At 41.5% G+C, this 20,112-nt stretch overlaps 1 protein-coding gene across 5 annotated transcripts in view; it reads right to left on the reverse strand.

Annotated features, from left to right (window-relative positions):
* The window catches only part of ninl (ninein-like), a 120,767-nt gene that overhangs the window by 7,784 nt on the left and 92,871 nt on the right, over positions 1 to 20,112 (reverse strand). For 2 of the 5 annotated variants that reach the window (XM_080200139.1, XM_080200138.1), the window contains exons 17-23: positions 17,598 to 18,248; positions 16,262 to 16,366; positions 16,093 to 16,162; positions 15,178 to 15,462; positions 7,876 to 7,968; positions 6,768 to 6,914; positions 4,361 to 4,474 (exon numbers count right to left, since the gene is read on the reverse strand). In XM_080200139.1, the coding sequence (XP_080056265.1) occupies positions 4,361 to 4,474; positions 6,768 to 6,914; positions 7,876 to 7,968; positions 15,178 to 15,462; positions 16,093 to 16,162; positions 16,262 to 16,366; positions 17,598 to 18,248 (1,465 nt within the window). Of the gene's footprint in view, positions 1 to 4,360; positions 4,475 to 6,767; positions 6,915 to 7,875; positions 7,969 to 12,701; positions 13,458 to 15,177; positions 15,463 to 16,092; positions 16,163 to 16,261; positions 16,367 to 17,597; positions 18,249 to 20,112 lie in introns of those variants that run through there. The other 3 variants (XM_080200141.1, XM_080200140.1, XM_080200142.1) reach the window with 3 other exon arrangements.

Consider the following 20,112-nt stretch of genomic DNA (forward strand, 5'->3'; position numbering starts at 1 on the left):
TTAAGGTTCTATAAACCTGCAATATGACTTGCCAATTTTTAAACTCAATGCTCCAGCCAGTGAAGACAAGCATGCCATTTGCCTTCTTGACTACCTTCTCCACCTGCATTGCCACTTTCTGATCTGTACACCCAGATCTCTTTGCCTATCACTACTCTTAAGGGTTCTACCATTTACTGTATACAAGCCCTACTTGTATTTGCTTCCATGCATCTTTCTTTCCCATAATAAACAATTTGTACTTTGGCCTAAAATCTGTGGACTTGCAACAATGTTTTGCCATTCTGTCATAAATCAAAAGCTATCTTTGGTTTGCCACATGTAAATTGCTCTGGATCTCAGATCCAAACTGCAACAAGTGGTATGGCAAACTGTAAAATCTTAATCTAATGATACATAATTTGCAATTTTTGGGGCTTCAGGAAGAAATCAGTTCGCAATGTTGCAATTCTTCAGGGCATGGGAAATGAAGGAGTACTGACTATTTTGTTACAGTAATCAATCGCTATTATCACTTCATGAAATTTTCTTCCTGGTTATAAACCTTGAAATAAGAATGTTCTTTTTGGAAGTTTAATACAAAGTATTTCCTATTACGTCCCCTGTATACAATATCAGGAGATTTGTAACCATAATCAAGGCTGATAATCCCGTTTCTAAGGGAGTGCACTGTCAGAGGTGCCATCTTTCAAATGAGATGTAAAACTAAGACTCCCATCTGCCTCCTAGGTGGATATAAAAGATCACACAAGCACTGTTTTGAAGAAGAGCAAAGGAGTTCTCCTAGGTGTCCTGGCAATATTTATCCTACAAACATCGCTTTAAAAACCAATGACCTGATTATTACAACTTTGCTGTTTGCGCAATCGTGTCAAATTAGCCCCATGTTTTCTGCATGACAAGAGTGACTATACTTCACAAGTGTTTAATGGTTTGGATCGTCATCCTTTGCTCCATATTGATTCTGGGCTGAATGAGATTCCTCTTACCACCAAAAGCAACTTGGACATAGTTATAAGTAATTGTAAGTACGTAGGCTATATTAAATTTTTCTTAAACTTAGACTGCACATTAAGAAACATTACCGTCTTTACACAGACTGTTTTGTGACCTGTCCATTCAGAGTCCCTTGGTCATCTGATCGAATGTCATGCTCACATCATTGTCTAATCAACATAAATATTAACTCTGCATTTAATTGGCTATAAAGTACTTTGGGGTGTCTGTAGACCATGGAAGGCATGATATAAATAAAGGTTCTTTAACATAAAACCAAAAATCTAACAAAACTTGCTTCTTCCCCCTTATCCAAGATGACATTCAACATTGAAAACTGAAACCAGGCTTCGAGACAAAGTAGTAGACAAAGAATACCTCCCTCTATACAACTGGATCCTTTTCAATTCATTTCCTGACCAGTAACAGCTGATTGTACAGCACTAATTGGCAGATACTGGCCAAGGGAATGAATGGCAGCACTGCAATAGCATCAAGGGATATTCGAAGCCTCATTCTGTTTGCCAGGGTGTAATCTGAACCCTCCACGGGTGGAGCAGCATTTAACAACAACTTGCATTTAAACAGCACCTCTAAAATGGTAAAACATCCCAGGATACTTCAGAGAAGCATAACCAGCCAACATCTGACTTGATCCAAAAAAAAGAATAATTAGGTGGGGTGATCAAAAGCTTGGTTAAAGAGTTAGTTTAAGGAGTGTCATAAAGGGAGAGAAAGAGGTTTAGAGAGGGAATTAGCATTGCAGTTGCACCTGAGCCAGTTATCATAGAATCATAGAAATAGAATTATAGAAACCCTACAGTGCAGAAGGATGCCATTTGGCCCATTGAGTCCGCACTGACAATCCCACCCAGGCCCTACCCCCATATCCCTACATATTTACCTGCTAATTCCTCTAACCTACACATCTCACGACTCGAAGGGGCAATGTTTTGCAGGCCAGTCAATCTAACCCGCACATCTTTGGACTGTGGGAGGAAACCGGAGCACACGGAGGAAATCCATGCAGACACGAGGAGAATGTGCAAATGTCACACAGCTTATAGAGTCAGGGTTAGAAAAGATCATAGAGGAACACTGATGTGAGAATGAAAGTTTTAGAAGTGAGGCAGTAGCAGACCAGGATCCAATGTGAATCAGCAGACTCACAGATGTCAGGTGAATGGGACTTGGTCAGAGTAACAATTGAGTTGAGCTTAAGTTTATGGAAAGTGGAACCCAGAGGATCATCTACACCTGGAAGAATGTTTTCACCAATCGCTCTCAATCCAACTAAGAAAGTGCAACTCAATAAAGCGACAACATGGTTTTTAAGTTAAATACGGGTCTCATGTAACTGCAATGTCCTTTCCCTGTTTAAAGCAAACATTGAAGATCTTGAGTTCTTATCCTCATATCACTTCTGAAAAAAGTTCCTTTAATAAATTGGCTAGTTGGCTTGGCAAATCCAAATAAACTGTGCAACAGAGGCCAAACTCCAAATCTTAGTTAACTGAGATAGAGATCCTGCAGACTAAAATAGAGCTCATCAAATAAGACACTGAATGTAGTCACAGAAAGTGGGCAGGAATCCAGAAACAAAATAACTTGTTTGATGTGAACTATTATCAGATCAGTCATGATCTCAGTGAATGGTGATTCAGATTCTGAGGCGCCGATTTTACCATCGCATTGTACCTGTTCTCAGGCGCAATGCGGTGGTAAAGTGGGGGTAGAACGCTTAGCGCAATTGGCGCCAGTTTTCACGAACTGCGCTATTTTATGAGTGCCGAATTTCCAGTGCGGTCGGCCTCTCGCCGGAAATGGGCGAGACGCAGGTTGATGCATTCAAACTCATTGTAATGTTGTTCAGCATCTGCTTAGTGAGCCCGGCACTCAATGTCTGGGCTTGGCCCCCTTCATGACCTTGCCAGGAAAGGTTCGTGCTGGCGAGGAATTCCCATGAATGGGAAGCAGTCAACTTGGCCTCGCCGATGGAACCAAAGGCCACTGAAGCCCCCCTGGGAGGCTGTGAGCAAGGGTTTGGTGCCCCTTGGGCAGTACCAGACTGACAGTGCGACCCTAACACCTGGGGCAATGCCCACTGGGCAGTGCCAAGGAGTGGGGCTAATGGGGTACCATTCAGCAGCTATCGGTGGGGGGGGAGGGAGAGGGGCTAATGGAAGTCTGCTGCCACTCTGCAGCTAATCGGTGGGGGGGCAGGAGGAGGGAGAGGGGCTAATGGAAGTCTGCTGCCACTCTGCAGCTATCGGTGGGGGGGGGGGGGGGGAGGTGGGAGGAGGCTAATTGGGGTCTGCTGCCACTCTGCAGCTATTGGTGGTGGTGGTGATGGTGGTGGTGGTGGTGGTGGTGGTGGTGGTCGTGGTGGTGGAGGAGGAGGAGGAGGAGGAGGAGGAGGAGGAGGAGGAGGAGGAGGAGGAGGAGGAGGAGGAGGAGGAGGAGGAGGAGGAGGAGGAGGAGAGAGAGGCTAATGGAAGTCTGCTGCCACTCTGCAGTGATCGGTGGGAGGGGTTCCATTGCCACTGCTGCGATTGGGGGTCGGGGGGGAGAAACAGCGGGGCCACGATCAGCAGGGGCTGCATCCTGGGCCATGGGCCCCCACAATTGCAGGCGGGAGTGGGGGAGCTGCTTCAGGCTGCCTGCACTGGCAGGGCCCTGATAGCGCTCCCTTTTCTGTTAGACTCCTGCTAACGCTAATGCGCATGTGCAGCAACAGAGACCTGCACATGTGCATTACCTCCCTCTGCAGGGATTCGGGTGCATTAAGTCCCACTCACAGACTTCTACAGCGAGCAACAGGCTTGCTGACATTTTTTGCAGGCAGCATGTGTATGGAGGGGGTCTGAAAACATGCCCAAAAGACGGATCTAAAACTTTCCCAGTTTCAAGTTCACCCAACATTTAGGAAAAAAAAGGTAAAATCTCCCCTGATGGCCTCCTTCTGCTCCTATGTCTTACGGTCTTATTGTATCGATGCTACCATTCAAAAAAAAACAAAATGGAAAGTAAATTTGTTATTCAACTAATACATCCTTGTTGTGCAAGGTGAACTGGTAGGATTCTTTGGTTATAATCTAAGCATTGATGTTTTCCCATTTTTGTCATTTCTGAAATACAAGATGTTAAATACCTTCCTTATTTCTAAAAAAACAGAAAAGCTCAAAGTAAAATATATACCGTAACTTGCATTCAATCACACGCATACACATTGTATCAACAACATCCTGTATTTATATGCAGTCTTTAATACAGAAAACTGTCCCACAGGAATGTTATCAGACAGAAATAGGATACCAGTTAACGGGGTGGGTTTTGAGGAGGATTTTAAAGGAGGGGCGTGTACCTGTTCCTGAGATTCCATCAGACCAGATTCCCATTTTGCTTGTTTGTCTTGTAAAGTCTGACATCCCTTTCGCATAGATTCCAATTCCGTCTCCAGGATATGCATTTGGCTGATCTGGTACAGTCACATCAACAACATTTCAATAATAGGTGCATAATAGTGCACTAACATATTGGACATATATTAGTTTTACCATTAATATAAGATTTTGTCCTTCCAAACTTGAGATTTTGTCGGGCTATTTTATAATCACAATATACCATTATAAATTGACGAGGCATCAAACGAAATGACAGGCAAACTTTGGTCATAAAGATAAGAAATCAGCATATATGCAGATCTCATAGAGGCTAGCAATGCTGTAGACTAATTCCAGTCCAACCTGTAAAACATCCCACAACACTGCTCAACTTAATCCCATTACCTAATCATTTGGTTCATGAAAGTAAATTAAGACATGAGCTGAAAAACAAATAGATTTGTGTAGTAGCAATTGGCAACTATCCATTAACTTCCCACTGTTCCACTTAGAAAGGCACGCTTGTGTTTGCTGTAAATTCTAAGTTCAATTTATATTAAAAACAACTGGTACTACGCTTTGAGGAACAAAGCATTGTACCAGCCAGACTTGGAAGTAAGGGAAGTTATTATGTTGTCCCAACTAATCATTGCTCAGTTTAAAAATAATTGTCAACCCCTCCAGCTGTGTAGTTGACTGCAAAATTTCACTGTGAAGTCAGAAAGGGGTTCTAACCTACACTGAAATTTAACTCAGTTTATGCACAAGGTAGTTTAGCATGAAAACTTTTCTATAGCATCTTTATTGAGCAGTTTTACACCTCCCACAACCACTGACATTTATTCTTGCATAAATGGGGAGGCAATGGTGGCACAGTGGTTAGCACTGCAGCCTCACAGCGCTAGGGACCCAGGTTCAATTCCAGCCTGGGGTAACCGTCTGTGTGGAGTTTGCACATTCTCCCCTTATCTGCGTGATCTTGGTGTTGCAATCTCAGATGCACAAATCACACACCTTTAAAAGGTATTGTTCTGAATCCAGACTCATTTCGGGCGACACGGTAGCACAGTGGCTAGCATTGCTGCTTCACAGCACCAGGGACCCGGGTTCGATTCCCAGATTGGGTCACTGTCGGTGTGGAGTTTGCATGTTCTCACCATGTCTGTGTGCTCCGGTTTCCTCCCACATTCTGAAAGACATGCTTGTTAGGTGCATTGACCTGAACCAGCGCCAGACTGTGGTGACTTGGGGAATTTCACAGTAACGTCATTGCAGTGAAGCCTTACTTGTGACTAATAAACAAACATTACATAAATCTACTTAAAAGTTGTTACTGCAATGATATTATTATGATGTGGGTATGCCGGCGTTGGACTGGCGTAAACACAGTAAAAAGTCTGACAACACCAGGTTTTAGTCCAACCTATTTATTTGATAATATACTCGCAAGCTTTCGAGGGGTTACCCTCTTCGTCAGGTGAATGGAGAGTTCTGGCCTCAGACAGAGCATATAAAGCACAGACAGTTTAGAGATTACTGATTAAAATGCGAATCCTTACACCTAACCTGCTGTTCAAGACCTGAAGTGGCTGATAATGTGAGTGGTAGGAGCACTGATCACAGTTTAAAGAGATGTGTATTGTCTCCAGACAGTACAGTAAGTGAGGTTTTGCAAACCCAGGCAAGTCACGGGGGTTACAGATAGTGCGACATGAACCCAAGATCCCTGTTGAGACCGTCCTCATGTGTGCGGAACTTGGCTATCAGTCTCTGCTCAGCGACTCTGCGCTGTCGTGTGTTGTGAAGGCCGCCTTGGAGAATGCTTACCCGAAGGTCAGAGGCTGAATGCCCGTGACCACTGAAGTGTTCGCCAACAGGAAGGGAACAGTCTTGCCTGGTGACTGTCGAGCGATGTTCATTCATCCGTTGTCGTAGCGTCTGCATGGTCTCCCCAATGTACCATGCTTCGGGACATCCTTTCTTGCAACGTATCAGGTAGATACGTGACTTGCCTGGGTTTGCAAAACCTCACTTACTGTACTGTCTGGAGACAATACACATCTCTTTAAACTGTGATCAGTGCTCCTACCACTCACATTATCAGCCACTTCAGGTCTTGAACAGCAGGTTAGGTGTAAGGATTCGCATTTTAATCAGTAATCTCTAAACTGTCTGTGCTTTATATGCTCTGTCTGAGGCCAGAACTCTCCATTCACCTGACGAAGAGGGTAACCCCTCGAAAGCTTGCGAGTATATTATCAAATAAATAGGTTGGACTAAAACCTGGTGTTGTCAGACTTTTTACTATGATATTATTATCCAGAAAGTAAGGTTAACGTCACTGCTCAGTACTATAGCTGTACTCCAATTAACAAGCAAATACAATACCTTGTCCTTTGCTTCTTGCAATGACTTTGTAATGGATCCCATCTCCTGTGCCAGTGCTAGGTTCTCCTGTTGCTTTCCTTGGAGTTCAAGCTTCAGATAGTCTCGTTCAGAATGTGCTCGTTCCAAATTCAATTCTAGGTTCGTCATCTGAATTTGGGTCAGTATGTATGATTAGAAAACTTGTGCATTTGCTATTCCTCCATCGCCCCCACTCCCACGTAAATAGTTAAAAATCTTGTTTTACTACAACCAACAATGCACAGGAGCTCAGTTTTGTTGAAATGCTCAAGATAAAATCTCTTTAAGTTTGCTTACCATCTAGACAAAGATGTGATAAAAAAAGTTTTTGGATTAAGTCACTACTTCTCCCCTCTGCTTGACAACACACACTGTGGTTAAATTTGTAAATCAAAGCATCAATAAGCTTCAAAAGTATATCAAAAATTGTCCAAAGGCATACTCAGCCCTTTCCTTGACTCAAAACAGATTCCTGGATTTGGCCCAATTTGCATTGGTTCTGTTTTGGACAACCTGCATGTTTCTATACAAGTTGCATATTCTCTGTTCCTCTTCTGGAAAAGCTGAACATTTGGTAGTTTGTATGCCTTACATGTGAGCCTAAAAGGCAAGCAGTGACCATTTATCTTCATTGTGAGGTGCCATGACCAAGTTATATCTTGCCCACGTAAGAACTCCGCACTTCCAACAATATTTGAGAGTGGGAATGTTGGCTGATTTTCCTTAACACAATGAATTGAATAATTGTAACTTTAAAGTGGAGATTACAGATTTTAAATGGAGACTTTAAAAACACAAGAAATAGGAGTAGGAGAGAACTATTCAGCCTCTCTAGCCTGTTTTGCCATTCAACAGATCATTACAGAACTTCTACATCAACTCCACTGTCTTACTGTCAGTATCTCTAGTTCATTTGCTGCATCAATTACTAAGACACAAGAAGAGCCTGATGAATCTTTAGTTAGATCAGAAATATTAGATCAGGACAACTGGTAACCAGTTTGTACAAAGGCCATAATAACTGAACGATAAACACTTTGTGCACCATAGAACTGAATGATATACAATTTTTACATGGTAATGTTAATACCTTCTCTTTGGCCTCATGCAAGGGCTGTGACAAGCTCTGTTTCTCAGTCCTTAGTGCATTTGTCTTTTTAGTCACTGAATCTAAATCTAATAACTTGGTGGGAGAGGGAAGAGAGAGAACAAAATGTAAAATATATTAAACGTTGTAAAAAAAAGCGAAGCTCAATGGAAATTCAGAGAACAGAAATATCAGTAATGAACGAAGTCAATAAAAACAAACAGAAACAATAGGACCAATGATTAAGAACGAGGCGGGAATCAGAGATAGTAACCAAGACTTATCAGTAAAAAATTCTATTAGATTCTTGCACATGAAATTTTAAAAAACACGATACTCTGAAATTCAATTTGAATTTAAACTATAATGATCCTAAATGTCTCGCATCAACTCCTGCACTGCAACAGGATGCTGCAAATAAGCTGTTTGAATGTTGCACCTTAAACTGAAAACTCGGTTGGGTAAAGCGAAAATGTGGTGCTTTGCTTTTACATCGGATATTCCCAAAGCTTGATCACAAACTACACTGGAGCATAGGTTGTACAGGTTTGAGTTCACAGTTTATTTTAAACAAAAGATGCATATCTTATTGAAATGGAATAGTAAACTTTGCAAGTGCAAATTGATTATTTGTAAATACTGGGGTGGGAGGTACTTGGAGACACTAGTGATAGGACTCGATTTTGCTGATTCTTTCAACTGTTTGCAAATTATTTTAAAGGCTTCTAACTGACTTGTACATAGAATTTACAGGATAAAAATATGCCATCCATCCCAGCACCTGTGCTAATGTTTATGTTTCAGATGAGCCTCCTCTCACCTTACTTCAAGCATAATATTTTATTGATTTTTTTTTACCCTCGTGTTTTATCTGATTTTCTTTTAGTGCATCTATGCGATCTCCATTAACCATTTCACGCGGTCACTGTTTCACATTCTCACCACTCCTGAATAAAGTAGTTGTCCACAAATTCCTTACCGATTTAATGGCTATCCTATATTTATGACCCATATGGCACAACAGTTAGCACTGCTGCCTCACAGCACCAGGGACCCAGGTTCAAGTCCCGGCTTGGGTCACTGTCTGTGCAGAGTCTGCACGTTTTCCTCGTGTCTGTGTGGGTTTCCTCTGTGTGCTCCAACTTCCTCCCACAGTCCAAAAGATGGTTAGGTGCACTGGCTATGCTAAATTCTCCCTCGGTGTACCCGAACAGGTGCCAGTATGTGGTGATTAGGGGATTTTCACAGTAAATTCATTACAGTGTAAGCCTACTTGTGACACTAATAAATAAAACTCTAAAACTTTAGACCATAAGGCCACAAGACACAGGGGCAGAATTAAGCCATAGGGCTCATCAAGTCTGCTCCGCCATTCAATCATGGCTGACATTTTTTTCATCCCCATTCTCCTACTTTTCCCCGTGACTCCTGATCCCCTTATAAGAACATAAGAAATAGGAGCAGGAGTAGGCTATCCAGCCCTTCGAGCCTGCCCCGCCATTCAATAAGATCATGGCTGATCTGTCGCTGCTCAGTTCCACTTTCCCGCTTTCTCCCCATAACCCTTAATCCCCTCTCCTATCAAAAACCCATCAACCCGCGTCTTAAAAATATAAAATTATTCACGTCCTCCTCCGTGAAGACAGAAACAAAAAAGTTATTCAATACCTTAGCCATATCCCCATCCCCTACCACTAGGTCCCCTTTCTTATCCTCTAAAGGACCAACATTCACCCTAGCCAGCCTCTTCCTTTTTATATATTTATAAAAACTCTTGCTATCCTTTTTTATATTAAGCGCTAGCCCAGCTTCATAGTTTCTCCTACCCTTCTTTATCAACTTCTTTGTCAATCTTTGTTGACATTTAAACCTCTCCCAATCCTCTTCTCGCCCACTACTCTTAGCTACTCTAAACGCCTCCGCTTTTAATTTAATACTTTCCTTCACCTCCTTCGTTATCCACGGCTTATTACCTCTCCTCCTACAGTCCTTTTTGACCATCGGAATAAATTTCCGCTGAGCACCAAGAAAGATCTCCTTAAAGATCCTCCACTGCTCCTCAACAGACCCTCCCTCCAACGCGCTCCCCCAGTCCACATTCGCTAATTCTTCTCTCATCCTTATTATTATTAATCAAGAACTTATCTATCACTGTCTTAAAGACACTCAATGACCTGGCCTCCACAGCCTTCTGCGGCAAAGAGTCTCAGAGTGCAAAACTAGTTTGCACTCCCTTAAAACTGAACTCATGTACATCTATCTTTAACAAAATCTTAATATTAAACAGTCCCTCAGCTCTATCTAATTTGGCCTTTAATACAGCATATAGAGGATGGAATGAGGTTCAAAATATCTTTTATTTGCACATGTGCAAGTAAAAGGCAATTTTAAAAGCCACAGTAGGAAAACAATTTTGTCCCTCAGTTGTTACTATAGCTGTTAGAGGAATCCAATTCAGGAGTGAACATGACCATTCAGTTACTTTTGTTAACAAAAGCATTTCAATTACTGGACACATTTAGTACAGATTCTTTCACTGAGCACAGTGTTGCTTGACAGAACTTGAGCCAGAGAATCAGGGTTGCTGTATGAAAGAACTGAATGAGGCTTTGTGCTGAGAACATGATATTGCAGAACTCACACCCAAAATATTAGTTCAGAGAATCACTGCAGAGGAGATAAAGCAAAGAAATGGACAGGGCTCTAAAAATAGTGAAGGACATACTAAAAGTTTTTGATGACTAACCCATTTACTTGCAGTGAAACCTGAGCTATGGCAGTAAGTGAAAACCTTTTTGGAATGCAAGCAATTAAAATTATAAACGGATATCTACATGCAAAAAACATAGAGAGAACATCTCTAAGCGTAACTAGCCCATTCCATCACAATTATCCAACCTTTAAAAATGTAGTGTCGAAAGTTTAATTAGTTTCCAATAATTCTCTTTCAGCACTGTAGGGATTCTATGATTCTGTGAATCAGAATTATTTCTTCAGTTTGTCTTGTACTCCGTAATTTTATTTTTTAAAGTTGTTAACTAACCCTGGGTCATATTATTGTTGAGGTGTTCAAAGTGAAGGAGAAAGCAGATAAAATTGGTAGTGCCTTTATTAACCCATATGTCACTGCTAACTCGTGGTTGGCAGATGCCAGTCAAAACTAACCAAGTTCTTCCATCTCAATCAGCAAGGAAGGAAGTAACAGGAAACAAAATATCAGTGGAAAAGAAAAACTAAGTTCTTCCATTCCAATCAGAGAATAAGATACTAAAATACTTCATTAGGCATCGATCAATCTGTATCTTAATCCACAAAAAAAATACAATAAATTTCAAAACAGAGAACTGTCTTAATATTTCAAGAAGAAATTATTTCAGGACATTGATTCCAGTACAATCAAAGTATAACAAATCTTGTTCAAGGATAGTGAAAAATTTGATAAGTCTGGTTTTCTGGAAACACTACATAGAAGAGTGTGGAATTCTCAGCAACTTAAAGCAAACAGGTTTCAACACATGTCTGGGAACTGGCCAAAATAAACGCCAATGGGTAAACCTCTTTAATGAAATGTGATCACCATTTCTTTAAACATATTCTTGAAAAAAAGAGGCCCTTGAACTTGAGGGACAGGAAAATGAAATCAGATAGCAAATGTTGCACATTTGTAACTGTAAAATTAGAAAGCAATTCTTTTTCCTTGACAAGTGATTTCCAAGTTTCACTTGTTTTTGTTATTCACTGAATAACCCAACCCTAGATGCCCTAAAATTATAATACAGCTGAAGGGCAAAGTAAGCCATCTCACAAGATAGTTAAAAGTCAACCAAGTTGGAATGGGATTGGAGCGCAAATAAGTTAAATCAGGTGAGCACAGCAGATTCCCTTCAAAGAAAGTACATGAGTGAACTAGTTGGATTTTTGTGACATTACAATAGTTTTGCGTCACTTTTACTGATACCAGGTTTTTGTTTCTAGAATTTTAGAATAGAATTCACACTTTTCACCTGCTCTGATGGAAACTGAACTCACATCTATGAGATCTTCTGTAGCCTAACTACCATACCACTGACACACTTACATATTAACAGACTACACTGAAGCTGAGAGGGGAAATGGAGTTGGATGGAGGCTGCAAAAAAAGCAAAGTAGACTCAAATTTGTGGCGGTGTTGTAAAGATTACATAACTGTTCATCTCTTTTAGATATAGGGATGCCTGATTACATTAAATGTGCAACATAAATCCAAGGGATTATTGTTAAACTTTTACCTATACAATTGACTGTTACATAGAACATAGAACACTATAGCACAAACAGGCCCTTCGGCCCACAAGTTGCGCCGATCACATCTATACCTACCAAGCCATAGAACTATCTGTAACTTCCAATGCCATTAGATCCCATATACTCATCCAGAAGTCTTTTAAAAGACACCAGTGAGTTCGCCTCTACCACCACCGACGGCAGCCGATTCCACTCACTCACCACTGTCTGAGTGAAAAACTTAGTCCTAACATCTCCTCTGTACTTGCTTCCCAGCACCTTAAACCTGTGTCCTCTCGTAGCGACCATTTCAGCCTTGGGAAATAGCCTCCGAGAATCCACCCTATCTACTCCTCTCAACATTTTATAAACCTCTATCAGGTCGCCTCTCAACCTTCGTCTCTCCAGGGAGAAGAGACCTAGCTCCCTCAACCTATCTTCATAAGGCATGCCTCCCAATCCAGGCAACATCCTTGTAAATCTCCTCTGCACCCTCTCAATAGCTTCCACATCCTTCCTGTAGTGAGCTGACCAGAACTGCGCACAGTACTCCAAGTGGGGTCTGACAAGGGTCCAAGTCTATGTTCTCACTGTCAGAGAATGGGCAGGATATGAAAAGGTATATGAAGAAGTGCTAAGTACAGAATTCACTCGAATAAGAGTTGGGTTTATCTATTTCACAATGTGTAAACTGGCTTGATATAATTTAGTAATGTCAATGCAGAACTGGAATGCTTAATTAACCTGTCTTTTCTATGTGCACTTGAAAACAGAGGTGGGACAGTGGAAAGAGGTGAAATTGGCCTTCACTAGTAGTACAAAATTGATTATCTGCAATTGCAAGCAACTTCAAATGACTTCAATTTCATCTGCTGGACTCACATATAGAATATTTTTTAAAAAGTAGTTTAGCTGTTAAAACAAGGACACTGACTTAAGATGGCTACCACAGGTCATCTAAGGTTTTGGACTACAAGCTGGCCAGGTTTATGGAAGCTACTGAAAGTGGATTGCAATGAATGTATTAGATTACATCCTTGTGGAAGGTTACTTCTGCCCTTGTCAGGATTTACTCCAAAAAAAATGAAGGACAATAAAGCTTCAGATTTTCTTTCAGCAAAGGAGAACTCACAGATTATGCACAAGTGCCAATGGCCACTTACCTTCCTCCATTGTATGTAGATGGTTTTGACCATGAGAGGTGGAAACTGCTAACATGCATAGACTATCAATTGTTTTCAATAAATGGCCAGTTGCCATATGACCAAAACCCTGGTATTTGAAAGTATATTACTGTAAAGCCCAGGTGGCTTTGAGGCAGTCTAGAGAAAGGATATATAAAAACAATAACAAAGCCGTTTGCCTCTCTTGCTTTCAATTAAAATGAACCTTACCTGTTTTTTTCAGACTATGGACAGCAGCAAAGGAATTCTAAAGAAGACTTCAAATTCCAAAACAGTGTTTCCAGAGAATAAAAACAAGATTACCGCTTTAAGAACTGCCTCACCCAGAAACAACAGTGAAGGACTGATAATCATGAACTCTTTACATACTAGCCTGTCGTGTGTGTGTGTGTGTGTGTGTGTGTGCGCGCGCGCGCGCGAGTGCATGTGCAAGAGTGTCTGTGCGAGAGAGAATGTGCAGGTCTGTTTGTTGTGACAACTGGGACTTTTCTGATATTTTTATACTGTTTACCTTTAGCACAAAAAGAGCTAACCCTTTACTCATTTAAATGCAAGAAAGCCTGCTGAACTGAGTTAATTGCAATCAGCATGTAAATAGTCACACTGAATTTGCACATTCATATCCATATAAATTTCAAAAAGAAATGTTACAATCAGCCAAGGAGAGGGGGAGAGTCCTTGTACTCATCCTCACCTGGTTGTAACACTAGTTTCAGTGGAGAGAGATAAGATGACTATAGGGGACACTAAGACCTGTGACCTTCAATGTGCTCAAGCACAAGCAGGAGGTCAAAAACAGTTCCAAGAATTGCAAAAACAATTCACACAATGAAACTATTGTAAAGGATAAAAAGAAACAAATGGCATTCCAATAAAATTTAGAAGCAACTATAATTTAAGTAACAAATAAAAAAAACCCTGCATTTATAAAGCACCTTTTATGACTTCAGGGTGTTTTGAAACACTTTACACTAAGACTTTTGAAATGTATTCACTGTTGTAATGTAGGGGAAAGTGGCAGCCAACTTGCACACTGCAAGGTCCTCTTAGCACTAATGATCTAATGACTCGATAGTGCGGACAATTCTCCCACCCCACTAAGCCAATTATCTAGCACAGCAAGGTGGGAGAATCTTGTGTCTGGGGCATGCGCGGGATTCGCACGTGCGTTCCCATGGTGCGCACATCCAGTGCTGGGTTTCTGGTGTCATCAGATCTGTGCTGGAAACTGGCGGGAAGACCAGCTAAGTTATTTTAATCTAATTTTAATGTTATTTAAATGTAATTAGCGGGCCTGGGTCTGAATTCTCCAGGCCCGCCAGCCTCTCCCACTCCACCAGAATATTTCACTCCGGCGGGGTTTACAGTAGCTCCCCACTTTCGGGGAACTATCGGAACAACCCCACTGGAGTGGGGGGAGGGGGGAAAATAGGGCAGTGATCGAGCAGGCCAGCAAATTGCAGGCTGAGTGTACGGGGCCACCGCGCATGCACAGAGGCCCTTTGGTTTCAGCACCCCCCGCAACCCTCCCCACCCGCCATTCAAAAGGAGGGGAAAAAAATCAAGCTTAACAGTGTCCTGAACAACTGCTGCATTGCCAAGAGCAGGCCTCGTACCATTTTATCCTGACCAACATTTATCCCTTAATCAATATTCTAAAAGCACATGATCTAACCATCTATTTCATTGATGTTTGTGAGTCTGTTGTGTGCATATTCCCCTACATTAAAACAGTGACTGCACTTCAGAAGCATTTAATTGCCTTTACAATACTTTGGGATGTCCTGAGATTGTGAAAGCTGTACACAAATGCAAGTTCTTTCTTATCATTTCGAAATGGTGAAGGAAGATGCTGTACCTTTTCCTTAGTTTCCTGCAGTTCCTGTTCCATGAGCTGTTTCTCCCTTTCCCACGTGGATTGCTGCTGGACATGCTCCTTCTCCAATCTGCTGGAGGTCTCCTGAAGTTGTCTGGTTACACAGACTACCTCATCCTTCTGCTGGGAAAGTTCAGCTAGTCTTGTGTGAAGCAACCGAATGTTATTCTGATTAGCGTCCACCTTGGCACTGAACTGGGAATTCTGATCACTCAACTGTAGATTCTTGCTATTTAGCTGGGCAATTTCAGCCACATACTGTGTGTTCTAGACAAGATGGATGCAAAAGAATAATATTTATTGAGGAGATATCACATTATACAAGAAAATTTTCACATTTTTTGTCTTTAATCTGAAAATTACCCTTTAGGAATGGACAAGGTAAACCAAACAGTGAAGGCACAAATCACCAAGGAGCTTTTTAAAAATTCATTTGTGTGATGTGGGCATTGCTGACTAGGCCAGCATTTATTGCCTATCCTTAATTGCCTGCGTGAAGGTGATGGGTGGACCACTTTCCCAAACTGATGCTGCCAGGTATAACTACCATCATGCTATTAGGGAGGGAATCCCAGGATTTGGATTCAGAGGTAGTGTAGGACCAGCATTATTTCTGTAGGTCAGGATGTTGTGCGACTTAGAAGGAAACTTAGAGATACTGGTATGCCCTTGCATCTGCTGCTGTTATTCATCTAGACTGTAGAAGTCATGGGTTTGGCAGGTGCTACCAAAGGAACCTCAGTGAGCAGCTGCAGTGCATTTTGTACCACCTCCCAACTCAAAAATGGAAAATTCCATCCAAATACATCCTTTTATTATCAAGTCACCTTGGCGAAACCACACTTTGCTAGCCCAAAACAGCATTCCTAAACTACCCTCCTAAATTCAAATCCTTACCCGTTTCTGAAGTTCCTCAAATTCTCTCAGTTTGCACTCTTTTTCATTTTTCAACTGTTCCACTTGTTTTCTGTACAACACAAATGGTTTACTTAAAGGAAGTCCAATCACAGAGAGCAATCCAAAACCAAAGCATTGTGCAAAGCTTCTAAAGCACAATCCAACTTACCTTTGTTCATTAACTTGACCCTCCAGATCCTGGAACTCCTGATGAAACCTCACCATTTTTCTTTTCAAGGAAGAGTTTTCTTCAGAAAGCATTTCAGACTCATATCTGAGGAACATATTATGCTTGTCAAATAACTGCAGCTATTCTCTAGAGAATTTCAGGAAGTGCTCCAAGTACAACATCTTTAAGGAGTAACTAAATGTTGGCCTTTACATTGCAAAAAATTCAATTTGTCCCAACATTAATCACAAGATAGTCTGCAGAATGCAAGGATTACAAATGAGTAAAAGACATAATGATCAGACATGCAGAAATATTTTCCATGCTTTTAGTACATTTACCACCATCACCAAGGTAAGACAGACATTCCATAAATCAAGTTAAATACTGATAATTCTAGCATTATTTGGCTGAAATCGTGGGTGTGTTTTAGAGAGGCGACAAAGACTTTGTTTTAAAGACAGTAAGTTATTATGATCTGGAATACACCACCTGAAAGCATGGGGGAGAAAATTGACAGCAACTTTTAGACGGAAATTGAATGCAAACTAAAGAATTTGCAGGTCTATGGACACTGGGACCAACTGGATAGCTCTTTCAAAAAGCTAGTTAGTATAGGCACAAATAACTTCCTGCTCTTTTGTACTATTCCAAGCCTTGCCCATTTATTTCACTAGGCTTACGTCATCTTAAAATAGCAAGTATGAATCCATCAATCCACACATCTACTAATGTCAATTTGAACCCATCAAGGCCCATTATAAGGCTCGTCAGACATTGCAAAGAGGCCAAAAATAATTGAGACTTCAACAGAGATTAGTAGATACTTCTCATGGACTGGAGCAGCTGATGCACAAGTGCATCTGAAACTCACAACATCCAAGAAGAGTTCCTTCAAATTCAATAACACGTGGTCTTTGAGGTGCATTTTCATCTTGAACCGGTGCCGCTTGCTCTTTACAGGCAGAGTTTCCAATCACAGTACAATTAACTCTCCTCCCCTGCTAGTCCACTGCAAGAGCAATGGACATAGATAAAGAGGTCCAACGTACACTTGAGAAAGGTAGGAAGTGACCAAATGAAAATTTGCAAATTAGATGCAGCTTAGTACAATCGCACAGAAAAGGCAAAACTTGCGAAATTGCAGAAATATCATTCTTGATTGATTGCAGATGAAGAATTCAGTTTAATTGTTGACAAAAAGAAAACAAAAGTTTGCATGCTTGATTTTGATTAACGGAAGGTTAGCTGTCAGTTCAGGAATTAGGATGCAATTCTTGTGATTAGTAGCAGTAGTAATGTGGTCATTAGCGATTCGAAGATAATTATGACAAACCTGTATTTCTTCTCAGCTTCAGCTCCTGCCTCCAGTTTAGCTACTAACCTCTGCAGCTTCCTGGTCTCATTTTCAAGTCCCTGCTCCTTTCTCTCAGATTCATCCATTACTTGCCTCAATCTTATTTCCATCTCATCTCTTCGCTGTTTCAAACTCAATATTTCCTCTTCCTTTTTCTTCATCAGTGCAGAAAACTCTTCGTTGGCTGAGGGATTGGCACAGCAAAGGCATGAATTGTCCCCGGTGACTTTTTCATCCTGATGGGTTAGATGCCCCGCATTCACCATACGCCTTAGCTCTTTTATCTGAGCCTTTAAACTCTCGCTGTCAGAGCTAAGACTGTGTATTTGTTCTTTGTACTTGGTTTCCATTTCTTCCCTCTCTATTGCAAACGTTCTACAGATCTCAGCTTGTTCCTCTTGCATTTTCTCCTGCAGGCTCAGCTTCTCTTTCTTGGCCTCATTGCAAAGTGCCTGAACTTGGGATTCCCACTGACTGTTCTTTTGGCTCTGCTGTCTCAACAACTCCTCAATTTTCAAGTCGTATCTCTGGATCAGCTCGCTTTTCTCAGACTGATATTTTTGGTTTAACGCAACATGGTCGACTTCCAAAAGTGACAACCTCAGGTTAGATTCATCTCGTGTTGCCTTCCTAAAGACATTTGAATACTTTTCATTAAACTGCTTGAAACAACCCTCAAAACAATTATTTCCATTATTCCCAGTGCCCTTCAGGAGATTAAGTTCTTACAAGCAGAGCAGTAACTCATGACGAGCCCAGTTCCTGCCCCACAACATCCAATAAATTCTTAAATGATTCCATGACTTTCATATTCTAGCAGGAGTCAGTTTTGAGTGACAGTTTACAGATTTTATAGTTTCAAGCTGTGACCTCAGGCCTCACTGGACCAGTACGATACAGGCTTAGATTGACCGTACCCTAGTATCCCCTGTCCCTCTGTAACCTTACATGACCTTAGTACTGAGAAGATATTTGCATTTACCTAGCATCATTTACCACCTCAGGGCATATAGGGGAGGTGATGGCCTAGTGGTATTATCACTGAAAAGTTAATCCAGAAACTCAACTAACGTCCTGGGACCCGGGTTCAAATCCCTGTATGGTGGAATTTGAATTTTAAGAAATACACATTGGGAATTAAGCATCTACTGATGACATTGAAATCATTGTCAATTGTCGTAAAAACCTATCTAGTTCACTAATGTCCTTTAGGGAATGAAATCTGCCAAACTTACCTAGTCTGGCCAGCATGTGACTCCAGAGCCAAAGCAACACGGTTGACTCTCAACTACCCTCTGAAGTGGCTTGGCATGCCACTGATTCAAGGGTGATGAGGGATAGGCAATAAATGCAGGCTAGCCATGCCCATGTTGCATGAAATTAAAAAAATCCCAAAGTTCATTATTGCCAATCAAATACTAATGAAATGTGGTCACTCTTGTAATGAAAGAAATGCAGCAGGCAATTTGTGCAACGCAAGATCCCACAAACAGATAATCACCAGATAATCTATATTAGGTGTTGGTTGAGGGATATATAATGGCCAGGACAATGGAGCAAAGCCTATTCTTTCACAATGGTGGTGTGCGATTTTCTGCGTCTACCTGCAAGGGAAGATAGGGCTTCGGTTTAACAGCTCACCTGAAACTCCCCAGACAGTAGTGAGGAGAACAATAACAAAAAACTTCTAGTTGGCCAATCATTAGCAACCTGCAGATCATTAACCTTTTTCATTCCTAGGGCATGGATGTTGCTAGTAAGGCCAGCATTTCTTGCCCATTTGTGCTGAGCTTTCTTGAACTGCTGTGGTCAGAATGGCATAGTTACAGGATGTTCCTTCTGGCTGGGGAGTTTAGAACTGGGGAGAGGGATCACAGAATTAGGATATCAGCCACTTAGAACAGAGATGAGGAGAAACTGATTCAGACAGACTCTTGCAAATCTTTGGAATTCCTTACTCAGTCGTTGAAGTATACTCAAAAAATAGATTTTTGGATAGTAATAGTAACATATCAAGGATATGGGGATTGTACAGGCAGGTGTAGCTGAGATAGAAGTTCAGCCCCAAGCTAACTGAATGGCAGGTGAGGCTCAATGGGCAGAGTGGCCTACTCCTGCTCCTATTTCTTCTAAGAACATAAGAAATAGGAGCAGGAGTAGGCCATCTAGCCCTCGAGCCTGCCCTGCCATTCAATAAGATCATGGCTGATCTGAAGTGGCTCAGTTCCACTTTCCCGCTTTCTCCCCATAACCCTTAATTCCCTTGCCTACCAAAAGCCTATCTAACCGTGTCTTAAATATATTTAGCGAGGTAGCCTCCACCACTTCAACGGGCAGAGAATTCCAGAGATTCACCACCCTTTGAGTGAAGAAGTTCCTCCTCAACTCTGTTCTAAACTGTGCCCCCCCTCCCTTATCTTGAGGCTGTGCCCTCTAGTCCTGCTGTCCTTTCTGAGCGGGAAGAATCTCTCTACCTCTACCCCATCCATCCCCT

The sequence above is a fragment of the Carcharhinus amblyrhynchos genome, chromosome 12, assembly GCF_965287045.1.
Source record: "Carcharhinus amblyrhynchos chromosome 12, sCarAmb.v2.hapA, whole genome shotgun sequence".
NCBI classification, from domain to species: Eukaryota; Metazoa; Chordata; class Chondrichthyes; order Carcharhiniformes; family Carcharhinidae; genus Carcharhinus; species Carcharhinus amblyrhynchos.